Raw genomic sequence first — 27,093 nt, forward strand, 5'->3', positions numbered from 1 at the left:
TGCTTACTGTGTATAGGGCTGCATAGCCGCAGACTGATTAGAGTATCCATGCTGTTCCCTGTTCACCACCAAAAATTAAGACAATGGGGAAATGAGCGTTAGAACTGGACCAATGGAGCAATGGAAAAAGGTGGCTTGGTCTGATGAATCTTGTTTTCATGTGGGGGTGTGGGTGTGTGTGTCATTTTGATGGGGAACTGATAGCAGCTGGATTCACTATGAGAAGAAGGAAAGCCAGCACAGGCAGTTTGACACTCTAGGCAAAACTTGGCATTCAGATAGATTTAATTTTCAGATGTGCCGCCTACCTAAAAATTGTTGCAGACCACATACACCCCTCCATGGTAACAGCATTACCTGCCACACTGCAAAAATGGCTCAGAAATATGACAAAGAGTTCAATATTTTGACTTGGCCTCCATATTCCCCAGATCTCAGTCTAATTGAGCATCTGTGGGATGTGCTGGAAAAACAAATGTTATCCATGGAGACCTTGCAACTTACAGGATTTAAAGGATCTTGGTGCCTGATAGCACAGGACACGTTAAAAGGTCTTGTGGAGTCCATGTCTCAACAGGTCAGAATTGTTTTGGTGGGACGAGGACCTATTAAATATTAGGCAGGTGGTTTTAATGTTGTATCTGATTGCTGTATTTATGTTTATTTATTTGCATGTCATTGTTTGATCTTACACCTGAAAATTAGGTACACATTGTATGTCAGGGCTTAAGTTTTTAAAGACTGTTTCCTGCCATGTTTTAACCTCATTTTAACTGATTACTTATGGGATTGTTTTTAACCTCCACAGCACTTTGTTTTATGGATTATTTATTTATTGAACATTGTGCACTGCACAATTTTTTGAACACTCTTTGGAATTGTTTGGTTTGTAATAAAAACGCTGAGCACTGTTTCACCATTCCCTTGCTTTATGGGTGTCCTCATTTGTTCAGCTCATCCATCGGAACCATTATCGGCATTGGCAGGGTCAAAGGATCCCGGGGGGACGCGGTAGTGTGGCGCTGACCCGCACCGTTAAAGTATAGGTTTTTTACCTCAAAACTTTTGTCTCCATTACCTAAAAAATCTCACAATGCATTTTTTATTACTAATGCAAGTTATAGCCTTCAGATGCTATATGCTATATCTTAACTGGCTTGAAAATGCAGCAATACAAAGATGAATGTTTAAGAAAAATTAGACCTGAAGGTCAAGCACAAAATCCGGCTAAAAGGGAAAAGCATAAAAAAGAAGGGGCCTACAGAGAATACTGAGCTACAGCAATTTTTATAAAAAAACATTTGAGTCTATCAAAATGGTTTACCTTTGGTGAATTTGTGTGATTTGAATGTGTACTTTTTACATGTATTGCATTAATATCTATCAGGCAGATTTAGAAATTATTTTTATTTAAACTGATCCATGAGAATCAACTTAGTGCCGTATCAGTCATAACACTTCAAGGTTGACAGACTATTGCTTTATGTTAGAGGCTTTTTACATATTGTAAACAATCACCAAAATTTCCTCACTTCTTAGTCATTCACGTGGCAATGACTTGCAGTTTTATTAATGAGATTAGTTATCCTTTCTATTTGCAAAGCGTGACTCAAAATGCTGTAAAGTGGTCTAATAAGTTATAGTATATGTTAATTTTACATTTAGAAATGATTTTTATTACATCAAGATTTGGCATAAAGTTTTACAAGCTTTGTGAATCTAAAATGGAATACATTTGGAATTCAGGAAAGGGACAATGTTTGATCAGAAATACAATCAGTACAGCGTTGCTACGTCATTGGTGCTTACTTTGATAGATGCTCTGCTGTATAACCATGGACAATTTTTATACTTCGACAGAGATATTTGACAGCCTGCTGCAAAGAAAGACTGACGCATCGTGGTATGCCTTAAGATTTTGGCAGAACTAAATTACAGCAAGGTTTGCTAGTAGCATGGCAAAAGGGTAAAGTGCTTGTGCTGAAATGGAAAGACAAGAAAGGTGTTTGTCTTCTTAGCACTGTACATAATGCAGCTACAGTCACTGTACAAGCAAAAGGCAACAAGCAGGTTACAAAGCCTTGTGCTGTTGTCAGCTACAATAACATGATGGGAAGCATAGTTTGTGCAGATCAAGAATTGATTTTCTATCCCGTTATGTGGAGAAAACAAAAGAAATACTACAAAAATATTTTGTCATCTGGTGGAAGAGTGCATTTGGAATGCATTCGTCTTATACAAACAAAAAGCTGGAAGAAGGCTGCTCAACCAGTCAGTAAAGTCTTTCAGTCCTGATTGCATATATATGAGGATGATCATCATGCACCACATATGGATGTTTCAGGACAACACTTGAGGCACATTCATAATTGAATATTGCATAGAAACGTGCATATCTCAGGTTTTATAAATCTGTTTTGTTTTTTGGCATATGCATTTTCCTGGTTTTTCTTGTTGTGCATATTTTCATGCTTGAATCCATGCAAAGTTTTTATAAATGAGGCACCTGGAAACCACAATTAATCTCAAAGGCTAAGCTAAATTTACAGGCTGCAAAAATTTACAAAGTCACTACTTGCAATGTCTCTCCTTCCCAGCCTGAAGGACTACTACGATAACAACCTGTGAAAATACAAATCAATCTATTCCACCTCCACAGCCACAAAGCAACAACAAATTGAGGATCACATGGAATAAATGTCCAACTCAAACACTGCAATGATCCAGCTTTTTCCAGGGTAACACCCAAATCGCATACTGATGTTCAGACAATACATTGAAACACTGCAAGATAGGTCAGCACAAAGAACAACATCTTTCACAAGTTTGAAACCAGCCAATGGAGTTACAAATCTATCGACCCTACAATCAATAGCACTAACCTTCTGCTACTCAACAGACCAGCATACTTGCACATGATTCAAAAGATTCAAAAAGATTAAGCCAGGCAAAGAAGATTGATGTAATACTACGCAATAGCTATCACTACATCACTGGCTGTCTCAAGCCAACAAACTGTAGGAAACTTTACCTCCTTGCTTGAATTACCCCACTGGATGTCAGACGGGCAGTAATGAGATGGATTGGAAGGGGAAAATAAGTCATAGCACATGCTATATGGACACTAACTGTCAGGACATTGCTTGGAATTCTGGAAGAGTTTTCTGACAATACTTAACTCTTTGCAGCAGTCAGCTGAGGCAACTAGTATGGATATGTGGAATGCTAGGCTGCCAATTACAACAAACATCACTATATTTAGAGCTGCAGGTGAAACTGGTTCTGACCTTGACTGGATGACATAAAGACCTTGAACAGATTTTGAACTGGGGTTGGTAGGTCATGAGTCCTCATACGAAAGTGAGGCCTCTCAAACTAGCCTGAAAACATGAATGTGGTCATCGTCAAATGATGGATCACCAACTCCACTGTTCATCACTTCAACAGTAGTTTAGTGAGAAAGATCCGGCCAGAGCTAACCAAACAGCAGTGGCATTTGCTCACAAATGGCAGAAAGTGGTGTAGTAACACAACAAGAAGACCACCTTCAAAGTTTCTCTTGTATTTACGTGAATTTCTGGTCCGCATTTTGGAAAAAAACAGAACATAACAATTTCAAGTATTTGGGAATCACATGCATGGTGATAGGCCAGGCACCTACTTTTAATTCATGAAGTCTTAAAGCTAAAATGGCTTTTAATGACCTTGACTTAGCCTTATTTAATGTGTTTTTGTTGACCACTACCAAATTCACAAAACCTATTGTCTTGCTGCCTGTTGAATCTTTCAGGTGTCTGATAAGAATGATGAATCATATCATCTGTGCTATTATGACTGTCAGTCCAGGAATAATGAAATCCTGCACCAGGAAGAGAGTCATGGGAGGGCAATAAAATATTTGATACCACATAGTCTGTATTTTTCCCCTCAGATTAGCATTGCTGAAAAATTCCAGATATTATGCAAAAGGAAGGTCACTTCCCCTGAAGGGAAATCCCTTACGACACACCTTTCTGGATAAGTGTATAGGACACAAAAACAAGGACAAGGACTGACAGCTTGCTTCTTGGAGGATTCTAAAGTAGAGATCTACTCAGGAAGAGCCTCATGGTTAATCCAAGGATGACATTTATCCTAGAAGCAAAGATATCTCTGAAGAAACAGATGATAAATTAATTTAAAAGAAAAACAAATCAGTCCACTAGCACTGTATAAAGCCATGGGGTTCTGGAATTTTTCAAAAAAAGACAATCTGGAGGCTATATGATTTAAACCTTCAATTTTCATAATGTGTGACACTCAATTTCAACATTCTTTCATGTTCAAACATACAAAAGGTGCGATATACAAAACTGAATATTTTCAATATTTACTTTTAAAACACAGATGCTGATCCAAAGTCCAAAACTGATTAAATTGCTTTTGCATTTACAATGTACGTTTGTCAACACCAACGTGCCGTACTTAGAAAAAAATCAATTAATAAGTAAATAAAGTGATTCATTGAATTCTTATTTAGAATACTTAAGAGAACTAAATAAGCACATAGTAAAGTAAAACAAAAGAAGCATTTACCAATATATACGAACACAAAAAATGCTTGCAGTTATTTTAATAAACGTTCCTCAGAGTGGCAGTGAGGGCAAAACTGGAAGAAGGGTAATGTCATACAGATGTTACAAAACGTTTCTTCACGCAAAAAATTCAAAATACATGTGTAGTCAGTTACCTAGCAGTGTGGTTGAAAATGTTAATCTTGGAGATCTTCAACTCTGAAGCCAGTATTGTTTTGAAACATTTGTTTGTTTGGCAACAGCAAATTTATGTTAGGTTGAATAACTTTGTCACATCAAAATATTTTGTTATACTCAAATGCTATATTTTTTAAGATGTGCGAATTTAAACAAAAATCACATAACATTTTTTTTCGTCAGAGTATGATAAATACACCCCAATTTTGACTGACATCAGAAAGTTCTGAGCTCACTTTTTTGACATGAAGAGGGGACTGGCAGCATTGGGTACAAAGCAGTAACCAATCTTGTCCTAGAGAAACTCATTACAAGGAGTACTGAAACGTGCATAATATTGCAAACATTAAGAGTTGCAATTTGAGCTAGCATGCACATTTTGACATGGGAGGAAAACCAAGTACTCTGAGGAAAACTTCCAGACAGATATGAGGCAAATGTGCAGTTTTTAAAATAGACAGTGACTAAAACTGGAATTTAACCTATCCTCTACAAAAACGCACAGTTACTAACTCTTAAATTTAAGGAAGTTATAACAACAACCATAATGACGTTCACCCCCCTTTTTAGTGAAGCACATACGGAATATATTCCCACTTTATGCCTGCTCTGTACTGGGCACAACTTGCACAAACCTTATCAAAGGTCTTTCTGTATATGACATTTTTGCCAGTAAATCAAATTATAATGTCAACATTTAAACACTATTTCATATATCCTACGTCTTAAAAGCTGTAACAATAACATAAGCCTTCCTTTAGTTTGGGGCAGAGTGGCTAATGAACAGCATTTTGCTTCAATACTTTGGGCTCAAATCCCAGCCTAGACAGTCTGTGTGAAGCTTTTGTGTTTCTCCTACATTTACACATTTTTTCCAGATATTCTTCTGATTACCATCCACCTCTAAAACAGATTTATACTAGGATGATTGAGTGTGAGGTTATGCCCAAGTGTGCCCTGCAATTGCTTTAGGTTCTCCACAAGGTTGGTTCCTTACTTGCACAAAAAGCTGCCAGCATGTGCTGTGGGCCTTCTTATGTCTATTATGCGCTAAGCAGGTTTGAAAAAAAATGACTGATGGCTTGTAGTGGACCATAACTAGACTCCATTCAGGGTTTTCAAAAAGGACTCAAAAATTTGGCCATGGCTCTTGGGTGTGTCACCTCATAAATGACATTATATCTTCCTTCCTGCTCTTTTCCAATAATTACTTTTGAGTCCTTAAAAAGATAATATAAACAGTGCTTTTCTAAATTGTCTTTTGTGCTTTGAATTAAATGTAAAAAAAATTAAAAGATGAAAAATTTCTGCACCATACAATTTTTAGGAGAGTTTATTTACCTCTTGCATGCTGCTGTTCATGAAATCAACACCCTCCACCTCCATACAGTGTGCTGAAACATTTGCCAGATAAAACAAACATTCTCTCAACTAATCAGATTCAGTGCAGTGTGATGAAAATTTAGACAAAATTTATTTTTTTATATGCCAGGTGGGTTTTTGACATAACCTTCTAGCCACATTATTTACTTAGATTCAAGATGAAGAGGCATTAAGTGAGTTTATACTGTAACATTTAACTGGCACCCCTTTCTCTTCTCTTTGCAAGTGACACAACTGATTCCCATTCAATTGGGAGTGGCAGAAATTCAATGTGAAACGGATGAGCTTTCCTAAGATAGACAAGTTCATTCCTTGTATTTACTGAGTTCTATTGTGTTCCCCTGAGGCTTAGTATTTGTTTTCTGTATTTCTAATTCTTTTCCAACAAAGAAGTAGCACACAAAACATGGGTGTATACTGTCTGACCAAATACATCTGAAGCAGATTTTTTGAAACCTGCGCTTTCTGAAGCACAGAAAATAAACAAAAAGAAAAAATATATATTATAAAAGCACTAGCAAGATATCATATGACAGAGTTTAAGGCACTAAAATGCATATTATTGAATGATCTTGGCCCGCTATTATTAAAATAGGAATATAGTAGCTGGCAATGCATTTATACGCAGCAATTCAAAGTTTTATAGTAGTGAATATGCTGTAACCTTACCCCAGTGATTACACCACATCTTCCCCAATGACTCATTTCCTCTGGATGCATAAAAGGTATTCCACAAGTAAACTCCCTCACAGATATTCTTGGAATCCAAATGCACTCACCAAGAGAAATATTACATGGAATTACTGACTAGATAATTTTTCAAAGGTAAGGCTTAATGTAATAGTATTTATTTGTTTAGATGGTACTTCTAACTCTTTAGTTTTAAGAAGGCATAAATTGTACATGTATAAGCATGAAATAATCTGAGACATCTTTTAACAGTACAATTAAATTCAATTATTTATATATACATAAAGCAGTGATGACACTTAGCTCAGCGAATTTTAACCATATGAACTGACACTGGAACTTGCAATTATTTATTACTTTATTAAAGTATATTTATTCTTTTCATAGTGTGTTTTGTTCAATGTGATAATGCTAAGAATGCTTTATGATGTTTTTATACTGCTGTTTAAAGTACAGATTAATAAAATTATAGGTAACGTATTTGATGTTACTATTTAGTACTGCAAACACAAACTTAGCTTGATTAATAAAAATCTACTTTTTATCCAGCACACTAGTAAGTTATTACTTAAATTCAAATATAACTGATAAAAATAATTAAACTGTCATTAAATTTATAATCAACAGCTATAGCTGCATATTATTAACATTTTGCATTTATAAAAAAAGTATTTATACATACAAATTATATCTGAACAAACATAGTATTCAATACAATTTCAACATAAGAAAAAAATTATTTGTGTTAAGTACTTAATATAAATTCCAAATTTGCCATTAATATACTTAGCTTGTTTCTCTCTAAAACAAAAATAAATCACTCTTTTCACTTTTTTAAGTTTTTTTTTTTTTTTTTTAAATAAGTTTCTAAGTGACTTGTCTACTTCAATGTACACGGCCTCTGTTCTGTTGTGAACATCTGGCTTCCAGAAGTTGACTTTCAAACATAATGTAGCCTTTAGGTATAAATTATTATCCACTGACTTATTAGGAATAATGTTGTGAAATTTGTCTTCCACGACAATATTATACAAGATGAATTTGAATGATGTTATCAAAAGCCAATAAAAACAGTCACATTCTCAACAGCAATACTTTACCGTAACTGTAAAATAATAAAATGAGTAAAATGATAGATAGATAGATAGATAGATAGATAGATAGATAGATAGATAGATAGATAGATAGATAGATAGATAGATAGATAGATAGATAGATAGATATTGCAAAAAAATAGTCTGCATGATTACGATGTAAAATTAAGCTGAGTTTAGTGTTTAGTTATAATTAGTGCACCTCTCAATGATAAGCCTTGAGGACTATGGATGTTTACAAATACAATATCATTTGTCAGTTTCAAACCTGATTACACAGTATTCAAAATATAACATTAAGCTATATTTTGTATTTATACTTGTGTATTATTGGCAGAGTTTGCTTTTTCTCTCCAAGTTACAGGCATTCTAGACTAATTCCTACTACTCAGTGTATGAGGGTAAGCTCTGGTTCCCTGTTACTTTTAACTGGATTCGCAGGTTCAGGAAAACACACATAGGTTGAATATTTAAAAAAAATCCCTTCACAAATCCTGCTATTTTATTGCTGTATTTTCTATTTCAATGTGGAAAAAAATGGATAAGTAAAACAAGTTATCATTTGCAACAACACAACACAATGCAAATTTTATACAGCTGCTTTAGACACAATGACATTTTATATGAACATGCTTGTATGTTTTAAAAAACACAGTGGGTGCAGTGGGAATGCTGCTGTGCTGCGAAAAGGAGACTAAGGTTCATGTTCTGAGTGCTCCCAGTGTGGAGTTGGCATGCCCCATCCATCCCCCATGTCTGTGTGGGTTTCCTTTGGGTGTTATGATTTTCTCTCACAGAAAAAGATATGCAGATTAGGCATGTTCACACTGCAATTGACTGGCGCCCTGTACAGGGATTGTTCCTGCCTTGGACCTTATTGTTGCTGGGTTAGGCTTCAGCTTTCCTGCAACCCCGCATCAGCATAAGCATGTTTACAAAATTGATGCATCTATAATATACCTTAATTTAGAGGATAACATAACTGCAAGATGAACTACAGTGGTCAGTTTATAATTAATGGTAAAGGTAAATTACCTTTGTTCTTTAAAAGTTAAATACCCAATGTATATTTGATGTGTTGTTTTAAGAGTCAAAACAACAGACCTTCTGTGAGTAGTAGTTTTTTTTTTGTTTTGCTCTTTTTTGTATTTTTTTTTTTATTTAGTATACACAAAAAAGTGCAAGTATAGTAATTACACACAAATAAACCAGGGAAAATAAAAACTAGTAAAAACTAGAAAATATCTGTGTAGAAAACATGAACTGGATAGTGATCTAAAATATAAATCCAACTACACCACCCAGAGTCTGCTAGCACCACATTCTATGCATCATTCTTCAGGGCAACTCCTGGCACCTTGACAGCTATCACCATTATCTCAGTTCAGAAGAAATAAAACAGATGTACAACTTGTCAACTCCTCCAAGGATTTTATTGCCCTATCCTACACTTTTTTAATGAATGCCTAGTTTGACTACCTTCAAAATGCTGTAGATGGACAAGTGAAGTTAGTTTCCCATATTTTAAAAAAGTGAGACTGATGCTAAAGGGGCAGAATAATCTCCAGTCATCAAAAAGAGTTTATTGTACTCTTCTCTGAATCCTAGGGATAAATACTTTTTGCATAATTAAAGAAATATACCTATATATCTCCCAATATACTAATAAATAATAATGTACCATTTCTGTCTTCATAAAAAAAATGTATAAATATAAGCTGTGACCACATGAGGGCATCAGAGAGCCCAAAACCACAGATCCAGCAATACACCACACATAAATAGAATAAATGATATTTTTTTTATTCTTCTCTCAGGCACTTTCTCAGTCCTCTCCCAATCACAAGCCACAATAATACAATAAATGCTAAACCAAAACAATTCTTCCTCCTTCTCTACCACTTTTGAGTTTTGGCCACTGCCTCTCGAATTCTGACTCTCTGAGATGTGGTAGTGGGCTCCCTTTAAAGTGAACCTGGGAGTACTTCCAGTGGCGTGACATGGCCTGTTGTAAGCACTCTTGGGTTATACACAAACCAAGGAGGTCCTCCCCCAGCAGCAAACTCTATCGTCCCTCCGGGATCCCTACAGGCCTGCATTTCTGGACACTAACTCCCTTGCAGCCCTGTGGGTGTCCAGACTGGAACTCCATATGAGGAACACTGCCACGTAGAAAGATGGGGAATGAACAGGACAGGAATAATAAGGCATCCTGGCTGGGTATTGCCCCCAGTTAACACTGGAATCCCGGAAGCCTACTAAAAAAACTCATAATCCCAGCTCGCCTTAAATTCCTTTGCACCTCTCCATCAGCGTCTTTTGTTTTGTAAATGTGTCAATCAGCACTGGCAGCATCCGCACCCTTGATGAAGCTCAACTTGGGCTAAAAGTTCTCCCAGCTCAACCCAAGGATCCTTATCTGCATGTGAGGTGCCTGGAGTTACAAAGTAAATAATACAGTTTATCATTATTTGGAATACATGCATTTCATGTGTGTTCCATGCCATCAAAGTGTAGGATGAAAGGAAATGCAAGGCAAGAAATGCTGAACACATACCTAAAGCAGAAACTTTTTCCATGTTATACTAAAAATGATGTGAACTGTACAAAGTGTGAAGACTTTAGTCCAAATATCAAATAAACACATGCGCTTTTATTCAAGAATCAAAGTAAAAAAAAAAAATCTTTCCATTTACATGCTGCTGTCAATTAGTTACAAACCCAAGCTCAAATGTCAATCGATAGAAAGTTAATATGTATCCCTGGATGGTGCAGAAGTATGAGTTGCTGACTTATAACCAAAAGGTTGCTGGTTCAAGCCCTGGTGCTCTGCATTTTGAGTAGTGAGCTGCTATTATTATTATTACTCTTATATAACAAAAACATGCATTTGATTTGAGTCTGTAACACCCAGTGTAAATTTTGGCTACTTGTAAAAGTTAGCACTATTTTTATTATTAAGTTTTATTCTCTCAGTGATGTTCACATGGTACAACGAACTTGCCTCTCCCTCTCTAAGTTAATGCCATTTATCTCCATTCTTTTCACAAGAGTAGCAATGACCACAGTTAGTACTGTGGTTGATGCCTGCTCAGATCTATTTGTTGTACCAGCAATCAAAGATACAATGTCCCGTGACCGCTATCAGACTGAACAAAGACAGGACCATAACAACTGACAGCTTCTTCACAGCGCTTTCATTGGCTAATAGACTGCTGCACTGCAACACAACTCTGCTTGGCACCATAAGTAAAATGGGACTTCCACCTGCAGCTAAAGTCACTTTAGTACGGGAGTATTTTGCCACGCTAGTGTTTAGATCTGGTAGTGCCATGCTGGCGATGTATGCGCCCAAAAAGAATAAGCCTTTGATTTCAGTCTGTAACAGCCGGTGTAAAGTTTTGCTACCTGTAAAAGATATCGTTGAAGGGATATAAGCAGACACACAAACACTGATGAATCATGTCTTCTTGGTATCTTGTTGTCACTTGAATTTTTTGTTATCCAGTTTTATTCTTGAATAAAAGCATACTTGTTTCGAAAGTGTTTATTTTATAATCCAGTAACCACTTGAATGAAATCAAATCTGTCTCTGCCTGTCTCGTGCAAGCACACAAACATTCATACATGAAAATGTCACTATTTGAACATGAGTTACCATTTGAAGAATTTTTTTTCGATCTTGCCTGTACTCCACATTATGGTGCATGGTACTGAAAACGCAGACAGACTTCTTCTTTTTGAGCACATATACCGTCAGATCTAAACACTAGCGTGGAGAATCATTCGCGTACTGAAGAGTCCATAGCTGCAGGTGGAAGCTGCTGCCGCACTTTTAGTGGCATTACACATATACTTTGTCAGCATGCCCGTGTCGATCAAACACAGGAAGCTCTGCAGTCTACTTGTGACTTTACGCTGTAGGAAAATAAGTAAATAAATCAGGCTTTTATATAAGTAACATTTTTTTTATATAAAGACCATCACAAAACATAATCACACACAGAACTTTGCACAATACCTTGGCGATCTCGGCATGCCTTGCTCATCCTTATCTGAGTTCACCTCTGTTATAGCATATCTTTATTTGAAAACAGAAGTCTCAGATCGGCGGGAGCATGAATACAACTGATAGAATAAAACTGAATAAAAAAAAAAACCGCTAACCTTTATAAGTACCATAAATTTACACTTCGTTACAGACTCCAATCGAATGTATGTTTTTATTGTATATTGTATAATAGTAACAATAAGAGCAGCTAACTACTCAAAGCATTAATTTCGAGAAGCGGCCAGGATCGAACCCGCAACCTCTTGATTATGAGTCAGCAGTTCTTACTGCTGTACTACCAAAGCAGTCGTGTCAGCCGTCAGCCTTGTACCCTAATCAGCTTTCTTTTTCTTCAGTTGTACTCTTGAATAAAAGCATACTTGTTTTGTTATACGTGAAAGTGTTTATTTGATATTTGGACTTGAGACAATTCATGTCTACATTTTGTTATTTACTAAAATTTGAAAAACGTTTCTTTTTTAGTTATGTGTTCAACATTTCTTGCATTTCTGCCATTTCCTGTCATCCTACATTTACATAGATCTTTGTAGACATGGAACACACATGAAATGCATGTGTTCCAAATGACGATTCATTATTTACCCTATACAGACAGCTCCAGTCACTTCACACTGAGATAAACAAGGCCTGAGCTGGGAGAGCTTTTTGCCACGACTTCTATTGGTAGGGGGGATGGGACAGCAGTCTGCTTGCTGTCAGTGCTGGTCGACACATTTACAAAACAAAAGACGCTGATGGAGAGGTGCAAAGTAATTTAAGGTGGGCTGGGATTATGAGTTTTTTCGTAGGCTTCCGGGATTCTAGTGTTAAAAGCCTGTCCAGGTCTGGAGCAATTTTCTTTGGATAAAAGAAAATGAAGATCAATATGTACCAGAATGCTGGAAAGAGAAGATTATGAAGAGAAGAAAAGGCTCATGATCTGATGAATACCACATCATCTGTAAAACATGGTGGAGGTAGTTTTATGGCATGATCATGTATGGCTGCAAATGGAAGTCAGTCATTAGTGTTTATTGATGATATAACTGCTGATAGAAGTAGCTGGATGGATTGTTGGTCTCGTCTGTTACGGAAGATGGATGTCTGAAGTGGAACTCCATTAGCAGCGGTGTTATTTTTTCTCTTTTTTTATCATCCCAAGGTATCCTGTATTTACTCAACCCAAGGGGGTTCAATTACAACATATACAAGAATATATAAACATGACTGGTAGAAAAAAAGGCTCAGAAACAAATGAAAAAGACAGCTAAAGCTTCATCCAAGCCCAGTCAGGCATCAAGATCAAGCTCGAGGTATGGCCGCCCAGAGACTAACTTGGAACTTACTGGCAAAAGAATAGATTATCCGGAACCTGCCACTGCATCGTCTCTAGCCGAGAGCGAAAGTGGGAGCAAATGTGCAAGAAAGTTGGGCCAGGAGTACACGCCGATTTCAGAAGGTTCAGAGAAACTGAAAATGGCCTTACCTTCTGTGCTGTCAACTACCCCTCTGGAGCCAGTAACACTGACCCTCTAACTGGGCTTGCTACTTCATCCATGGAACACGGAGAAGACCGAAACAATATGTCCGAACTGAAGATAATGATGGTCACAATGGCCACCGCTCAAGAATACTGTAAAGAAGGATATACTGTAAATGATATAAAGAAAGAAACAAAAGACATACACAAGACAAACGAGAAGCTGCTTCAGGATATTAAAGACCAGGAGAAACGCTTAAGTAATCACTTTGAGTCAACGTTTAAAGGTATGCTAGAGGAAATTGAAGAAAAAATACAGGAAAATGCATCTAAGTTTGAGAATAAACTTAGAACACTTGGTGCTTAATTTGAAGACATTAAGCAAACGTTCACAACTCATATTGAAATAGCTGAGCAACTGGCATCTACTGCTGATGAAAAAGCAACGGGTGCAAATTCCGAATGCAAAGTGCTACTAGCTGCACTGGAAAATGGATACAGAAGGAATAATATCAGAATTGAAGGTCTCCCTGAAAACCGTAAAAGTCCAAACCATCTGAAATTCGTAGCTGAACTATTCTCTATAATACTTGGAGAGGACTTCAAGACAGACACCAAGATAGCAGCAGCTTACCACATACATGGATCGAATACCTCAAAGCCGTTGTGCGTATTGAAAAATTACAATTTAAATTACAGATAATGCTTCTTCTCAGACAGAAACAAGAGGCTATATTTGAAAATAACCACATTCATATTTTCCCTGACTTCTCACCTTCAACAACTGTTAAACATGCCGCATTTTACAACGTTAAACAATGCTTACGGAAAGCAGAGATCAGATACAACCTCTTGTATCCTGCCAAACTGAAAGTGGACATTCATGGCAAGCTCTACATTTTTACTTCTACAGAGTAAAAAAAGAAAACTGATCCTGACACCTTTTGAAATACGATCGTGAGTCGCATCTGGTCTTGGCATGGCAAAGAAGATCTTACCTGCTGTTTGATCTGCTTGCAATGATACTGGTACCATAATTATACATCCTATTTCCTTCTCAGTCACTTCTTGTTTATGTTTTAATTACAATTATATATGAATGTATGTGTAATTGTTTTTTGAGGACTGTAGTATTTGGACTATATTGTCAATAGATATCTCTGTTTTAATCCTGATATGCTGCTGCTTGGGGGCTTGTTTTGTTTAGGACGTGCTCTGTTTCTAAGTATGTCAGAGGACTGGGACTTTGTGAACTGTGGTCTAGGCTCACAAGGGAAGGTAAAATGGGGGGTCGGGAGGACTAGGGGGGAGAGAAAGCTATTTCTAATCTATGCTTTTAATCCTTATAATTATAACAATACCCTTCATGGCAATTACTCCTGGAAAAATTGGATCGACACGGTAATGCTGACAAAGTACATGTGCAATGCTACTTCAGTATGCGAATGACTAGATGCAGGTGGAAGCTCCCATCACACTCTACACAACTGCTGTTACGGTTCTGCCTTTGTCCAGAAACAGTTTCATAAGCATTATAACCTTAGTCTCAGAAAGTCTTTCCCCTGTGGGGCAGCTAGGATCTTTTCCTGAATAAGATCAAACACAGGAGGCTCTGCAGTCTAGTTGTGACTTTCCCAATAACAATGTATTATTTACCCTATACAACTCCAGAAACCTCACACGCAGATAAACAAGACTTGAGCTGGGAGAACTTTTTGCCCGAGTTGAGCTCTGGTGCTGGGGGGATGGGATAGCAGGCTGCTTGCGGCTTGTGCTGATCGACACATTTTAAAAACAAAAGACGCTGATGGAGATGTGAGATGGATTTTAAGGTGGCCCCTGGATTACGAGGTTATTTGTAGGATTCAGGGATTCCAGCATTAAAAGGACAGATTACTTAATATATTTTCCACAAAAATTAATTAGCTCAATCAGTGAAATTACCAGAATAGATCGAGAACATGACAGGTGTCCAAATGAGGCATTTCAGAGGAAAAGACAGGCTTTGCATACAGAACTCAACCTCCTGACAACTAACGAAACAGAACAACTCATTTTTAAATCAAGACATCATTACTATGAGCACGGAGAGAAAGCTAGAAAGATTTTAGTTCAACAAATCCATAAGCAGGAAGTTTGCAGTGCAATCCCAGCAATTACCAACACAGAGACAAAAATCATTGACCATAAAAATATAATGCACACATTTAGACACTACTATATGTCCTTATAGTCTACTCAGCTTAAAAAAGACAAGACACAACCTAATGAGTTTTTGGATACATTACAGATACCACAACTAGATAATCACAGTGCAGAGGAACTGGATAAACCTCTGGCACTATCAGAATTACTAGATGCTATAAACTCACTTCAGAGTGACAAAGCAGCAGGCCCTGATGGCTACCCAGCCGAATTTTATAAAAAAATTCTCAATTAAGTTAGCTCCCCTTTTATTAGCAATATTTACAGAAACTAGAGACAACAAAATTCTACCTCAAACTTTTTGCCAAGTACTAATTACCATCTTTTCTAAGCAAAATAAGGATTTATTACAATGTCCATCATACAGACCAATCACACTTCTGATTAATAATGTTAAGATACTCTCCAAAGTCCTAGCTAGAAGGATTGACAAAGTGCTTCCTTCAGTAATATCATAAGACCAAACTGGATTTGTTAAAGGCAGACACTTAGCTTCCAATCTTCAATGCCTATTTAATGTAATACATTCACCCACAAAGTCTAACACCCCAGAGATAGTATCAAGAAAAAGCATTTGATATGGTTGAATGGAACTACCTTTTCATTACATTGGATAAATGTGGGTTTGGCCCGAACATTTGTGCATGAATCAGTCTACTGTATACCAGTCCAGAAGCTTCAGTTTATATTCAAATTATTTTAGACTACTAGAACGTGGTACTAGATAAGGATGCCCCTTGTCACTACTGTCACTACTGCTTTTACAATTGCCATTAAGCCACTGGCAGTTCACTGTTGAAATGCTTATGAGATAAAGGGTATTATCAGATAAAGACTTGAACAGAAAATTTCACTATATGCAGATGATATGGTACTATATACATCAGACCCACAAAATACTGTACCTGCAGTCCTAACAGCACTAACAGAATTTCAAATGATTTCAGTCTCACAATTAATTTGAATAAACGTTTGCTCTTTCCAGTGAACTCTCAAGCTCACAATATTAGATTGGACAGCTTCCCTTTTATCATCGCATATCAGTTTAAATACCTAGGAGTAAACATCACAAGTAAACATAAAGCTTTTTATCAACAACATTTTGCGGTCTGCATGGTCTGCATGGAAAAACTTAAGCAAGACTTGCTATAGATGGTCTATCCTTCATCTCACTTTAGCTAGAAGAATTAACACTGTCAAGATGAAAAGTCTTCCTAAGCTTCTTTTTCTATTTAAAAGCATTCCAATATACATCAATAAATCATTTTTTAAGATGATAGATTCAATCATAATCTCATTTATTTGGAATTAAAAACAGCCACTTATCCAAAGGGTGACCCTACAAAGACCAATGGCGGAAGGTGGCCTGGCTCTACCTAATTTATAATTTTATTACTGGGTGGCAAATATACAAGCTATAAAAAAACCTGGACATTGACACAATTAGATGAACATACACAGGCTTAGTCCGCAATAGAAATAAAATCCTGCAGTACTTCTTTATATTCCTTGATTTGTACCCCAGTAAATACGAGTTATTGCCAATATACTAACAACCCAATTGTGCTTCATCTACTCAGAATATGGAACTAATGTAGGAAGTACTTCAAGACAGAGAAGCTTCTATCTGTGGAACTCTGCACAATAACCACCTTTTTCCACCCTCTCAAACATACACAGTTTTTAATCTTTGGAAAACATTCAGGAATAAATCACTTAAAGATCTATACATAGACAACATCTTCACATCCTACCAACAATTACACTCCAAATTTAATTTTCCAGCAATACATTTCTTTCACTACCTCTAAATTAGAAACTTTGCTAAACAAAACCTGCCCAACCTCCCACCTATTTCTACTCTGGAAAAAATATTGATCAGTCTTGAGGACAGACAGCATCTCTGTAATATATAAAAATATTTTAAAGTCCCTCCCTTTCAAAGATCCCAGAGTACAGTGGGAAAAGGATCTCTCATTCAACATTTCATAAAAGGACTGGAAGGCAGCAATGCAGAGAAATTATTAAGCTCCATATGTGCAAAGCATACAATTATTCAACTTAAAATTATCTATCAAGCACATCTGTCTCTTTTAAAATTGACCAAAATGTTTCCAGGGCAATATCCAATCTGCGAACTTTGCAATCAAGTTCCAGTCACAGTGGGCCACATGTTCTGGGCATGCACGATATTAACATCATTTTGCAGCAAAATCTTTAAATGCCTTTCAGACAGCCTTGGTGTCACAATCTCTCCTAATCTACTAACAGCTGTGTTTGGTGTACTTCCAGATGGGCTTAAGGTGAAGAAGAACAAACTATAATTGCCTTTATTACAGTATTGGCATGTAGACTCATCTTGCTCAACTGGAAGAATCTTAACCCACCTCTTTTAAGTCAGTGGGTAACTGATGTTATATATTATTTGAAACTGCAAAAAATCTAATTCTCACATCTGTGCAAACCTTTTTTAAAACCTGGCAGGATCTAATCAATAACATTTTACAATAAGTATTTCAATTGAGGAAGTGGATTCTCGTCCCTTTTTTGTTTTATTATTTTTTTAAATAATTATTTATTTATCTACTATCAAAATCTTACTCTGTTGACTTAGCTCTCTTTCTCGAGGGTGGGGGTTGATTTGATTCAAATCTAGTTTTTTAATTTGACTTGTTATTTGATCTGAATAAATTCAATAAAATGTTAAAAAAAATTAAAAAAAAGAAGTAGCAGAATGAATTCTGAAGTGGACAGGGTAATATTATCTGCTCAGATTCAGCCAAATGCTGCAAAACTGAGAGGATGATGCTTCACAGTACAGATTGACAATGAGCCAAAACATACTGTGAAAGCAAATCAAGTGCTTTTCAAGGAGTAGAATATTCTTCAATAGCCAAGTCAGTCAACTGATCTCAACCCAACTGAACATGCATTTCCCTTGCTGCAGACAAAACTGATGACAGAAAGTCCAACAAACAAGTGCCAACTGAAGACAACTGCAGTAAAGGCCTGGCAAAGCATCACTAGGGTGGAAACCCAGCATTTGGAGAAGGCTATGGGTTATAGACTTCAGGCAGTCATTGATTGAAAAGGAAAAGCATGTGCCGATATGTAGTGGGTGAGACAATGCACTAATAGGATTTTCAACCAAGTTTTGAAAATGATTATTATATTCATGATTACATTAGTTTGTTCAAATACTTCTGAGCCCCTGAAAATAGGGGGACCATGTATAAAAAGTCTGTCTTTTCTAAACAGCTCATACAATATTTTTGTTAAACTGCTTAAATTGAAGATGAAAGTCTATACTTCAATGACATATTGAATGCTTTGTTTCAAATCCATTGTGGTGGTGTACAGATCCAAAATTATGAAAACTTTGTCACTGTCTAAATACTTATGGATCAAACTGTATGCATGTGTGTGTGTGTATATACTGTATATTGTTAATAAATAGATTTAATACTTTGTTGTATCTTTTTTTAAGCATGCAATGAAAGATAACATTTTACAAGAGAAAGATATTAGGTGGTGGTAGATTCAATTTTATACTTAAGAAGGTGGCTGGGCGGAGAGGCTCATTTCCCAAGAAAAATTAATTTGATTTTTGCTGTGGGATGGTAATGGGCAAATTGACTAGGAGGTTAGTTTTGTGTGAGAAGAATATTCACCAATGGAAAGTGAAAAAGAATACCTAGAAGGAATCCATATTGGAATACTGTAATACAATATGGAAAAGACAGAAAACAGGCAAAGTCCCATTGTCAATGGCGCTCACTATGGCAATAAACACCTCAAAAATCACATCACTGGCTGTTTGTGTTACCATGTACAGTACAGTACTTTGTTAATTCCATAAACAGAAAGGGCACGTCACAGAGTTTGAGTCTGATCATATAGTGGGTCTTCAAAAAATTGGATGTTCTGTCACTGTGGAATGAATTGGATAGGAGGCATTCCCAATGCCTCGCTGATGGCAATGGTGGAAAAAGGAGGGCACCCACAGCTGAAGATATTGTTTTGGGCAGCTCAGAAGTATGGATGCAAGTTAAAGCCAGTGCATTAGAAGGAAGGCTGTGTTATACCAAAAAGCAGAAGTATGCATCAGAGCCAGTGTTCCACAAGAGGTAATTGTTCTCCTGAAGCAGGACAACCATTCCCAACATGCAGTCAACCATTCCCAACATATTTTTGCCACTCACTTGTCAACATCTCTATGGCCGTCTGTAATGTTTAGTAATAAAAGCAGATTCTGCCTTATGAGTTTGGTCAGTAATGAACCTCAACTAGTTGAGTCTTGAGGATGAAAGGGCATGGACTGACATTCCACAGAAAGAAATTCGTCGTCTGTATTGCTACAGGTACAGGTTACACCAGATACAAATGTCAATATACTTTAACACAACACACACTATGAATTGAATAAACCATACCATAGTACCGTATGTGTGTGATTATGTTCTTAATACACTCAGCTGATTCTCCTACCTGAATCTCGTATCTCAATTATGTAGTGTGACACCTACAGGGTGTTTTTTTTCCCCACTAGTGAACTTTCAGGTTCTGCTATTACATATTTTAAACTGTATATACTAATTTTAACCAAAAAATGTCCACTGTCTACCAAGAAAGGGAAAAAACTTTTAATGCATTTCAGCATATTCTAAATGAACAACTTAGGATAGAACATAAGTCTCTTAAGAATTTTCCCAGTCTAAAAAAGAAAGTGAAAAATACCAATGTATATTGCATAATAATTTGTTTTTTTGCAGTTATACTATATTCTTTTTTGATATTACAATCAACCATTATTCGTTAGTGTCTATATAATAATATTAAAAGTGAGCACAAAGCCCTTAGTACGTAGTTTGCAAACAGACTAAAACTGTAAACATACTGTAAGTATACAATACAAGGCTCATAGAATGAGATGTTAAAATCAAAATATTTTACTTTAATGATGAAAATAAAAATGCTGTTATATTTCTAGTTTTATATATTCTTTATAATGTATTTGAATTTCTTTCTGCAGCCAGCTTCATGGAGTCACTAGATGAAGAGGACTATGAGTATGAATATAATATAACTTTCAATGAAAGTTATGAATACTACCATACTCTTTGTTACAAGGATGATGTTCGCAACTTTGGAAAGATCTTTCTGCCCATTTTCTACTCTTTGGCTCTAATAATAGGAATTTCTGGAAACTCATTAGTGTTGGCTGTTTACATCTATTATAAGAGACTTAAGACCAAGACGGACATATACATTTTAAATCTGGCTATAGCTGATCTCCTCCTTCTGTTCACCCTCCCATTCTGGGCAGCTGATGCTGTTCATGGCTGGGAGCTGGGAGAAACCATGTGCAAAATAACCTCTGCCTTGTATATCATGAATTTCAGCTGTGGGATGTTCTTCCTTGCTTGCATCAGTCTGGACAGATACCAAGCTATGTTTAGAAACCAGGACAGGCCAAGAAAACAGGAATATATCTTTGTTTTGATTGTTGTCTGGATGGCTGCAATCATCCTCAGTTTGCCCCAACTAATATTTTCAACAGTAAAAGAAAAAGAAACCAGGCGAGTTTGCATTTCAGTTTATCCTGCTACAATGGCCAGGAATACAAAAGCAGCTATTCAGTTTCTGGAAGTGATTTTCAGTTTTGTGATCCCATTTTTAATCATGGTATTCTGCTACACAAGAGTGGCCAAAACTCTAATGTGGTCCCCAAACGTGAAGAAGTGGAGGGCATTCAGAGTACTGCTGGCAGTTGTAGGTGTTTTTTTTTTGACTCAGATACCATACAATATTGTCAAGTTTATCAGAGCAGTGGATGTGATCTATTCATTTATAATTATGTGTGAGGCCAGTAAAAACCTGGACATTGCCATTCTCATCACAGAAAGTGCAGCCCTTTTCCACAGTTGTTTAAATCCTATTGTTTATGCCTTTGTTGGAGCTTCTGTTAAAAACCATCTCCTAAAACTGCTAAAAATGATAAGTTCACATAAAAGAACACACAGGGAACAAACTGTTGAAATATCTCTTAATTCCCATTCAAATACTGAAAACACCATCAGTTTCACAATTTAAAGAGGTACTGACCAGGTGAGACAAGACAATATTTCAAACAAATAAAATATTGTGCTTTATCTGTAGAGCTTGGTAATTAGGCAAGTTAAGAAAAAGCCATCTTTCAAATAGTATAATCACCTTCATAATTTCAAAGGACTGAACTGCCACTGAACTTTGACTTCCAATGATAATGCACAACCAACATTAAACAATTCACATGGAGCAACTTTTCAAAAAATGCTACTTTAGAATTTACCTCTGAACGGTACAGCAATAAATTATTTTAAATATAGGTATATGTGGTTCCATTAAATGAGAATATTTCATATGACAAATACATGACTTATTATAATTTTACTTTACAAACAAAATACAATTGTGTAGTGATTAGACAGGCTGGAATTGCCAGGGACACCATGATACAGCACTGCTTTATCTTTGTCACCATACGATAATACTGCCACCTTTTGTGTTTTGCAGTTCAGGAGTATGAATTTGTGATGTAATGTATATCATTTTTTAATCAAATATTTATTGATAATCACCAACAGAAAATATTCATAATTATTTTTAAGCAGTAGTAAAATGAAATGAGCAATAATAGTGCTGGTAATAAGCAATAAGAGACTCCCCCTTGATGCAAAACCTATCCAACCCAACCCATCTCTGTAAAGAACTAAAACCACAAGTGAGGAAGCCTGAGCGAAACCAGGAAGAAAGTACACCCTTGCGTACAGCAGGCCATAAAGTGGAGAAGATTCACAATTGAGATTGCAAAGTCAATAACTAGTCACCCAAGTACAAAACATTAACACCAGAGGTTGTCATTTTGGAATATTGGATCCAGATGATTCGTATATTCAGACAGCCAAGACTTAAAAATAGGTGAGATTAAAAAACTGGTCTTTTAAAGCAAGAGTAAAAGAGATGGAACCTTCTCACTTCCAGCAAGAGGCAAGAGCTAACTCTGCAGCAATTGTGCCAGAGGTGAACATCCACAGCTGGACATGACTGAGGGAAAGAGAAAAGTGATCCAACAATGTATTAGTATTTTCATATTTCTCTACAGGAAAAAAAAAAAATCTGCTAATCAATTATATCTAAAAAGATGTAAATTCTTCCCACATATAGTGTATATGTATTTTTTTTCTAGAAATGTAAAGCATCTCAACAGTCTCAATGACATATTGTCAAACATTAGTTCCGAATGATACCTTGTGTTGTTATATCTTATGCTTGTTTTAAAAGCTGTCAACCAATTATTGAGATTAGAGTATTTAACAGTTAAAATACAAAATGTATTTATCTAGATGTACTAAATTTGGGTAAAGGATTTGGGGAGTACATACATGTATGCCCCCACATTAAGTTATACTAGATTATTAACATTTTGTGCTCAGCATTTAATTACTTATTAAATGTGGCACTAACAGTAAACCAGCAAAACATTATGAATATGTTTTGGTTCTATACATGACAAACTGGTAGATATTAGAAGATTACTATAAGAGTGGCAAGACACCTGCCAAACTACATGCAAACCCCACAACTTTTACACAAACAAAGCAAGCAACTTCACCCGGAGTTTCCAAGCACACTTGTTATCTGGAGGGAATGGTGTCATGACAGACAAGTCCTCTAGTTAAAAGAGAGCATAGAATCATAATGGGGCTTTAACATTCTAAAAAGGAAAGACCACCGTGTATAACTGGACAGAAGGCTACCATTTCAAATGACAGCAGAAGATCTAGAAAATGTGAACATTGTGTGACTAGAAGTGATGTCCAAAGATAAATCAGTGATCTGAAAAAAATCAAGAAATTTTGAATATTGCATCTGGAGTATTTTTGGCACACACTGAACATTTGTAACTCAATACTGGACAGTCAAACTATAAAGTACATGTAGACATACACAGAATTTGGAAGAATGAATTGGATAGGACTTACAAGTTTTGTTAGGCTGAATGGCCTGCTCTTGTCTAGACTGATCTAATGTTCTAAAATTGTAAATGTGTCAGTGCTATATTATGACATAGTACTTCATTTTAATTGTACTATGCTTTCAAGATTGAATATTGCATATTAAGTTATTCTTTCTTTGTAACATGGTGAAAAACAAAAAATGAACCCAAATGCCTGACTTAAATGTGAACAAAGCATTTTGTATCAGAAACCCTGCAACTGTGCTCACATTAGCAGTTGCCATCAATCCTGTTAAATGCTGTAAATAAGTGACCTTGTTTACATCGTATTTCTGTTGGCACAAAAGGGAAGAAAAAAAACTTTTCTCTAATTTATTGAGGATACACTTGCTTTAAAAATGTAATATTATTGTAATGTAGTTTTGCCTCTCAGTTCTAGAGGATAGAAGATAATACATACATACATACATACATACATACATACATACATACATACATACATACATACATACATACATACATACATACATAAGCCACACAGAAAAGAATGTGCCAAGTGGATGAACACTTCAGAAACACTTTCATTCTTTACTGGACTCAGCTGTTGAATATCATTTTAAATCAGCAATATGACACTTGAAGGATTATTATAAAAAATGATTATGGAAGCAGGATGGCTAAAAATATTACTCTCTTAAACTGTGTCTGGATAGGAAAGGGACGGAAAAAAAAATGAAATTTTATCAGTTAAGCCAACAGTTTTGTTTCCATTTCAGGGATTTTAATTCCTCCTAGAACCTTATATTTCATTGTGGCATAACCATTCTTTTTGCCAGGATTACACAACCAGTTTTGTAAACTATTTTTAAACATAAACGACTTGTATAAATGCCATAGTTGCTTCACCATTTCTGTGCAAGTTTTAACATATTTTGCATAAAATACTATCAAGCGAAAACAAAAAAATTACCAAGTACAGGCTTGATCATGCAAATAATTAGACTGAATAAAATGTTGCCAATGAATTCAGCAAAATAACATAACTAATCCTCATGTGCTAAAGGAGCTGACTCATTCAAAGGAGACATACATATTACTACTGTTACAATAAATAAATGAACAGCACAGTATTTGGCTCTGATGCCACACAGATACAGCACTCTGGGTTTGAATTCTGTGCCTCATCAAGCCTTTCTAAAGTTTGCAAATTCTGCATGCTGGGTTTTTCAAGGGGTCCTCCCGTTTGCATGCCATATGTCCAAAAATTGCTGTGTAAGTTTAGCTGGTGACTATAAATAGGCCCTGTGTGAGTTGTACCTGAGTGGCCTTTGCAATAGACCAGTTTACTATGCATAATAAGCTCTGGCCTTGACACCCTGAACTGTGTTGAGGTAGATTAAAAATCTGATGTTATGACTTATTACAGTACATAAATGACTAAATTATAGAATATTAAAAAAGCAAAATTGAAAGTAACATGTTCTATAATCACAAATGTAATTAATACTATGGACAAACACTTCATAGTGTGCAAAAGACAAAAGGGCAAAAAGAAAGACTGAGTTGAACATTAAGTACAGAAATGTTTACTTTTAGACTTGGTTTTTATGCATATATTTTATAAGAACTGCATATGTATTTTACTAAATATCTTTGTAAAAGAATTAATTGTTATTTGTAATAATTCACCAATTAGTAAAATAATTTATAAGTTCATGTCCTTCCCTTTGTTTTTTTTCTTGGAGATGTTATAACTTAATTTATAGCCAAAATGTCCAAAAGCGGGTTGCAGGTTTTTACAAAAATATGGCATTTTTAAATGTATTGTGAAGTTTACACTATTTTTTAACCAACAACACAATATTTGAAGGTGTGTACACATGTAACAACATTGTTGCTTGGAAAGATTCTAACTATTTTAAGTTTCTCATTAACTTAAGTTTAAATAGTTCCATTGAATATAAAAACTGCAACAAAATGCAAAAAACAGACTCTCTTACCAGCGGAAATTCACTGTTTTAATTCTTCAGCTATATAGCTTCTTGTTATCAGTAGTTATAATATCAGCATGAATGCATGGTGATAATGATATTTTTCTAAATAAATGTAGTGTGTTTTCTTAGTTCAATACTCAGTCCCTTCTTACAGTACATAAACATATTATTCAGAAACACATAAAGCTAAAATATTGTATGCTGTAAAACTTTAACTGGCAGTTATTTTAATCAATATGTGTTTCTCTCTCTCTCTGGAAATGAAGGGCTTCACAAATAAAAATGAACCATATTTTAAAAATGCATTAAATATATGACATTTTACCTATATATAAGTATGGGCTTGAATAAACAATAAAACTTGATAACTATATGCACTTTCTTTCTAAAAGTTAATGACAATCTCTAAGTTAAAAGCAGTCAAAAATGCCAGATGTGTAATAGTTCACTCTGATGTAGTACTCCACCCAATAGCTTCTCATGCCAAAGGAGATGGGAAAATGAAACAAACCACAACAGCTATCTTGCCATTTACATCAAAGTAATAACTGCATAAAATGCTACAAACAGTTGCCTAGCAAATAAGGAATTTCAAAGGGTATAGGCACACTGCAGAACAGAAAATAAAGGCAGTCAGAATGCTCTTTTACATGCCAGTGTGGGTAGACAGGACAAAAAATGGGCTTGGTTGGCATGCACTGGAAGCAAATTCTGTGACGGCAGAAGAGTAAGAAGGAGGCAAAATGTACAGATCTTCCAGACCAGCAATTACAGCAGAGAGATTCCACTTGATAATACTTTATATTTATGCCCTTCCCATGCTTTGCTCTTGGCAAAATGTGGCTGCTGTGAACAAGAAGATGAAAGCCCTAGCTTGCCTTGTAGGAACAGTCAAGGTAAAGGCCATAAGGTAAAAGCTCAGAACTATAGCTCAGCCAGCGGCTGCATAGACACACCTAGGAGGCAGCAATGCTGACTTTTGGTTTGAAAGCAAAACCAGGATGAAGATACGAATGAGAATCAGGCTGGGCACAGAGAAAAGAAGTGTGAGTGTTGTGCACTACTTTGGGAGGTAAGAAACTGTGGCAATCAGATAATTAGACAAGTGAGACAAAATCCTGTGAATGCAAACCTGGTGTAGCAAATGGCTATTTTAGTTTATTGCTATTAGTTTATTATTTTATAATTTCCATAATTCCTTTCTTATTATGTACATTTTCTAAATAGCCAACATAACTTTGACAAGTCTTTCTTTTTTTATCTTATTCTTGATTTGGAGAAATATATAGTTACTAGCCAACCCGCGGTGTAGCATACGCCGCATAATTATGTATTGATGGGTGAACACTTCCTGAACGACACAGTTGTCCAAATGGGTTGGGATTTATGGATACCACTGTGAGTGAATGAAAAGATGGACCTCTGGAGAGAGCAACATACAATTGT

At 36.0% G+C, this 27,093-nt stretch overlaps 2 protein-coding genes across 3 annotated transcripts in view; one reads left to right on the top strand and one right to left on the bottom strand.

Moving 5' to 3' along the window:
• The window catches only part of LOC114653490 (nephronophthisis 3), an 838,883-nt gene that overhangs the window by 233,587 nt on the left and 578,203 nt on the right, over positions 1-27,093 (bottom strand). The window lies entirely within an intron of this gene.
• On the top strand, positions 6,784-25,372 carry LOC114653493 (atypical chemokine receptor 4-like). The gene is made up of 2 exons (XM_028803849.2): positions 6,784-6,959; positions 20,687-25,372. The coding sequence occupies exon 2, from the start codon at positions 20,695-20,697 to the stop codon at positions 21,745-21,747; it is 1,053 nt and encodes a 350-aa protein (XP_028659682.1). The 5' UTR covers positions 6,784-6,959; positions 20,687-20,694; the 3' UTR covers positions 21,748-25,372.

Source organism: Erpetoichthys calabaricus, chromosome 6 (genome assembly GCF_900747795.2).
Source record: "Erpetoichthys calabaricus chromosome 6, fErpCal1.3, whole genome shotgun sequence".
In the NCBI taxonomy this organism is placed as follows: Eukaryota; Metazoa; Chordata; class Cladistia; order Polypteriformes; family Polypteridae; genus Erpetoichthys; species Erpetoichthys calabaricus.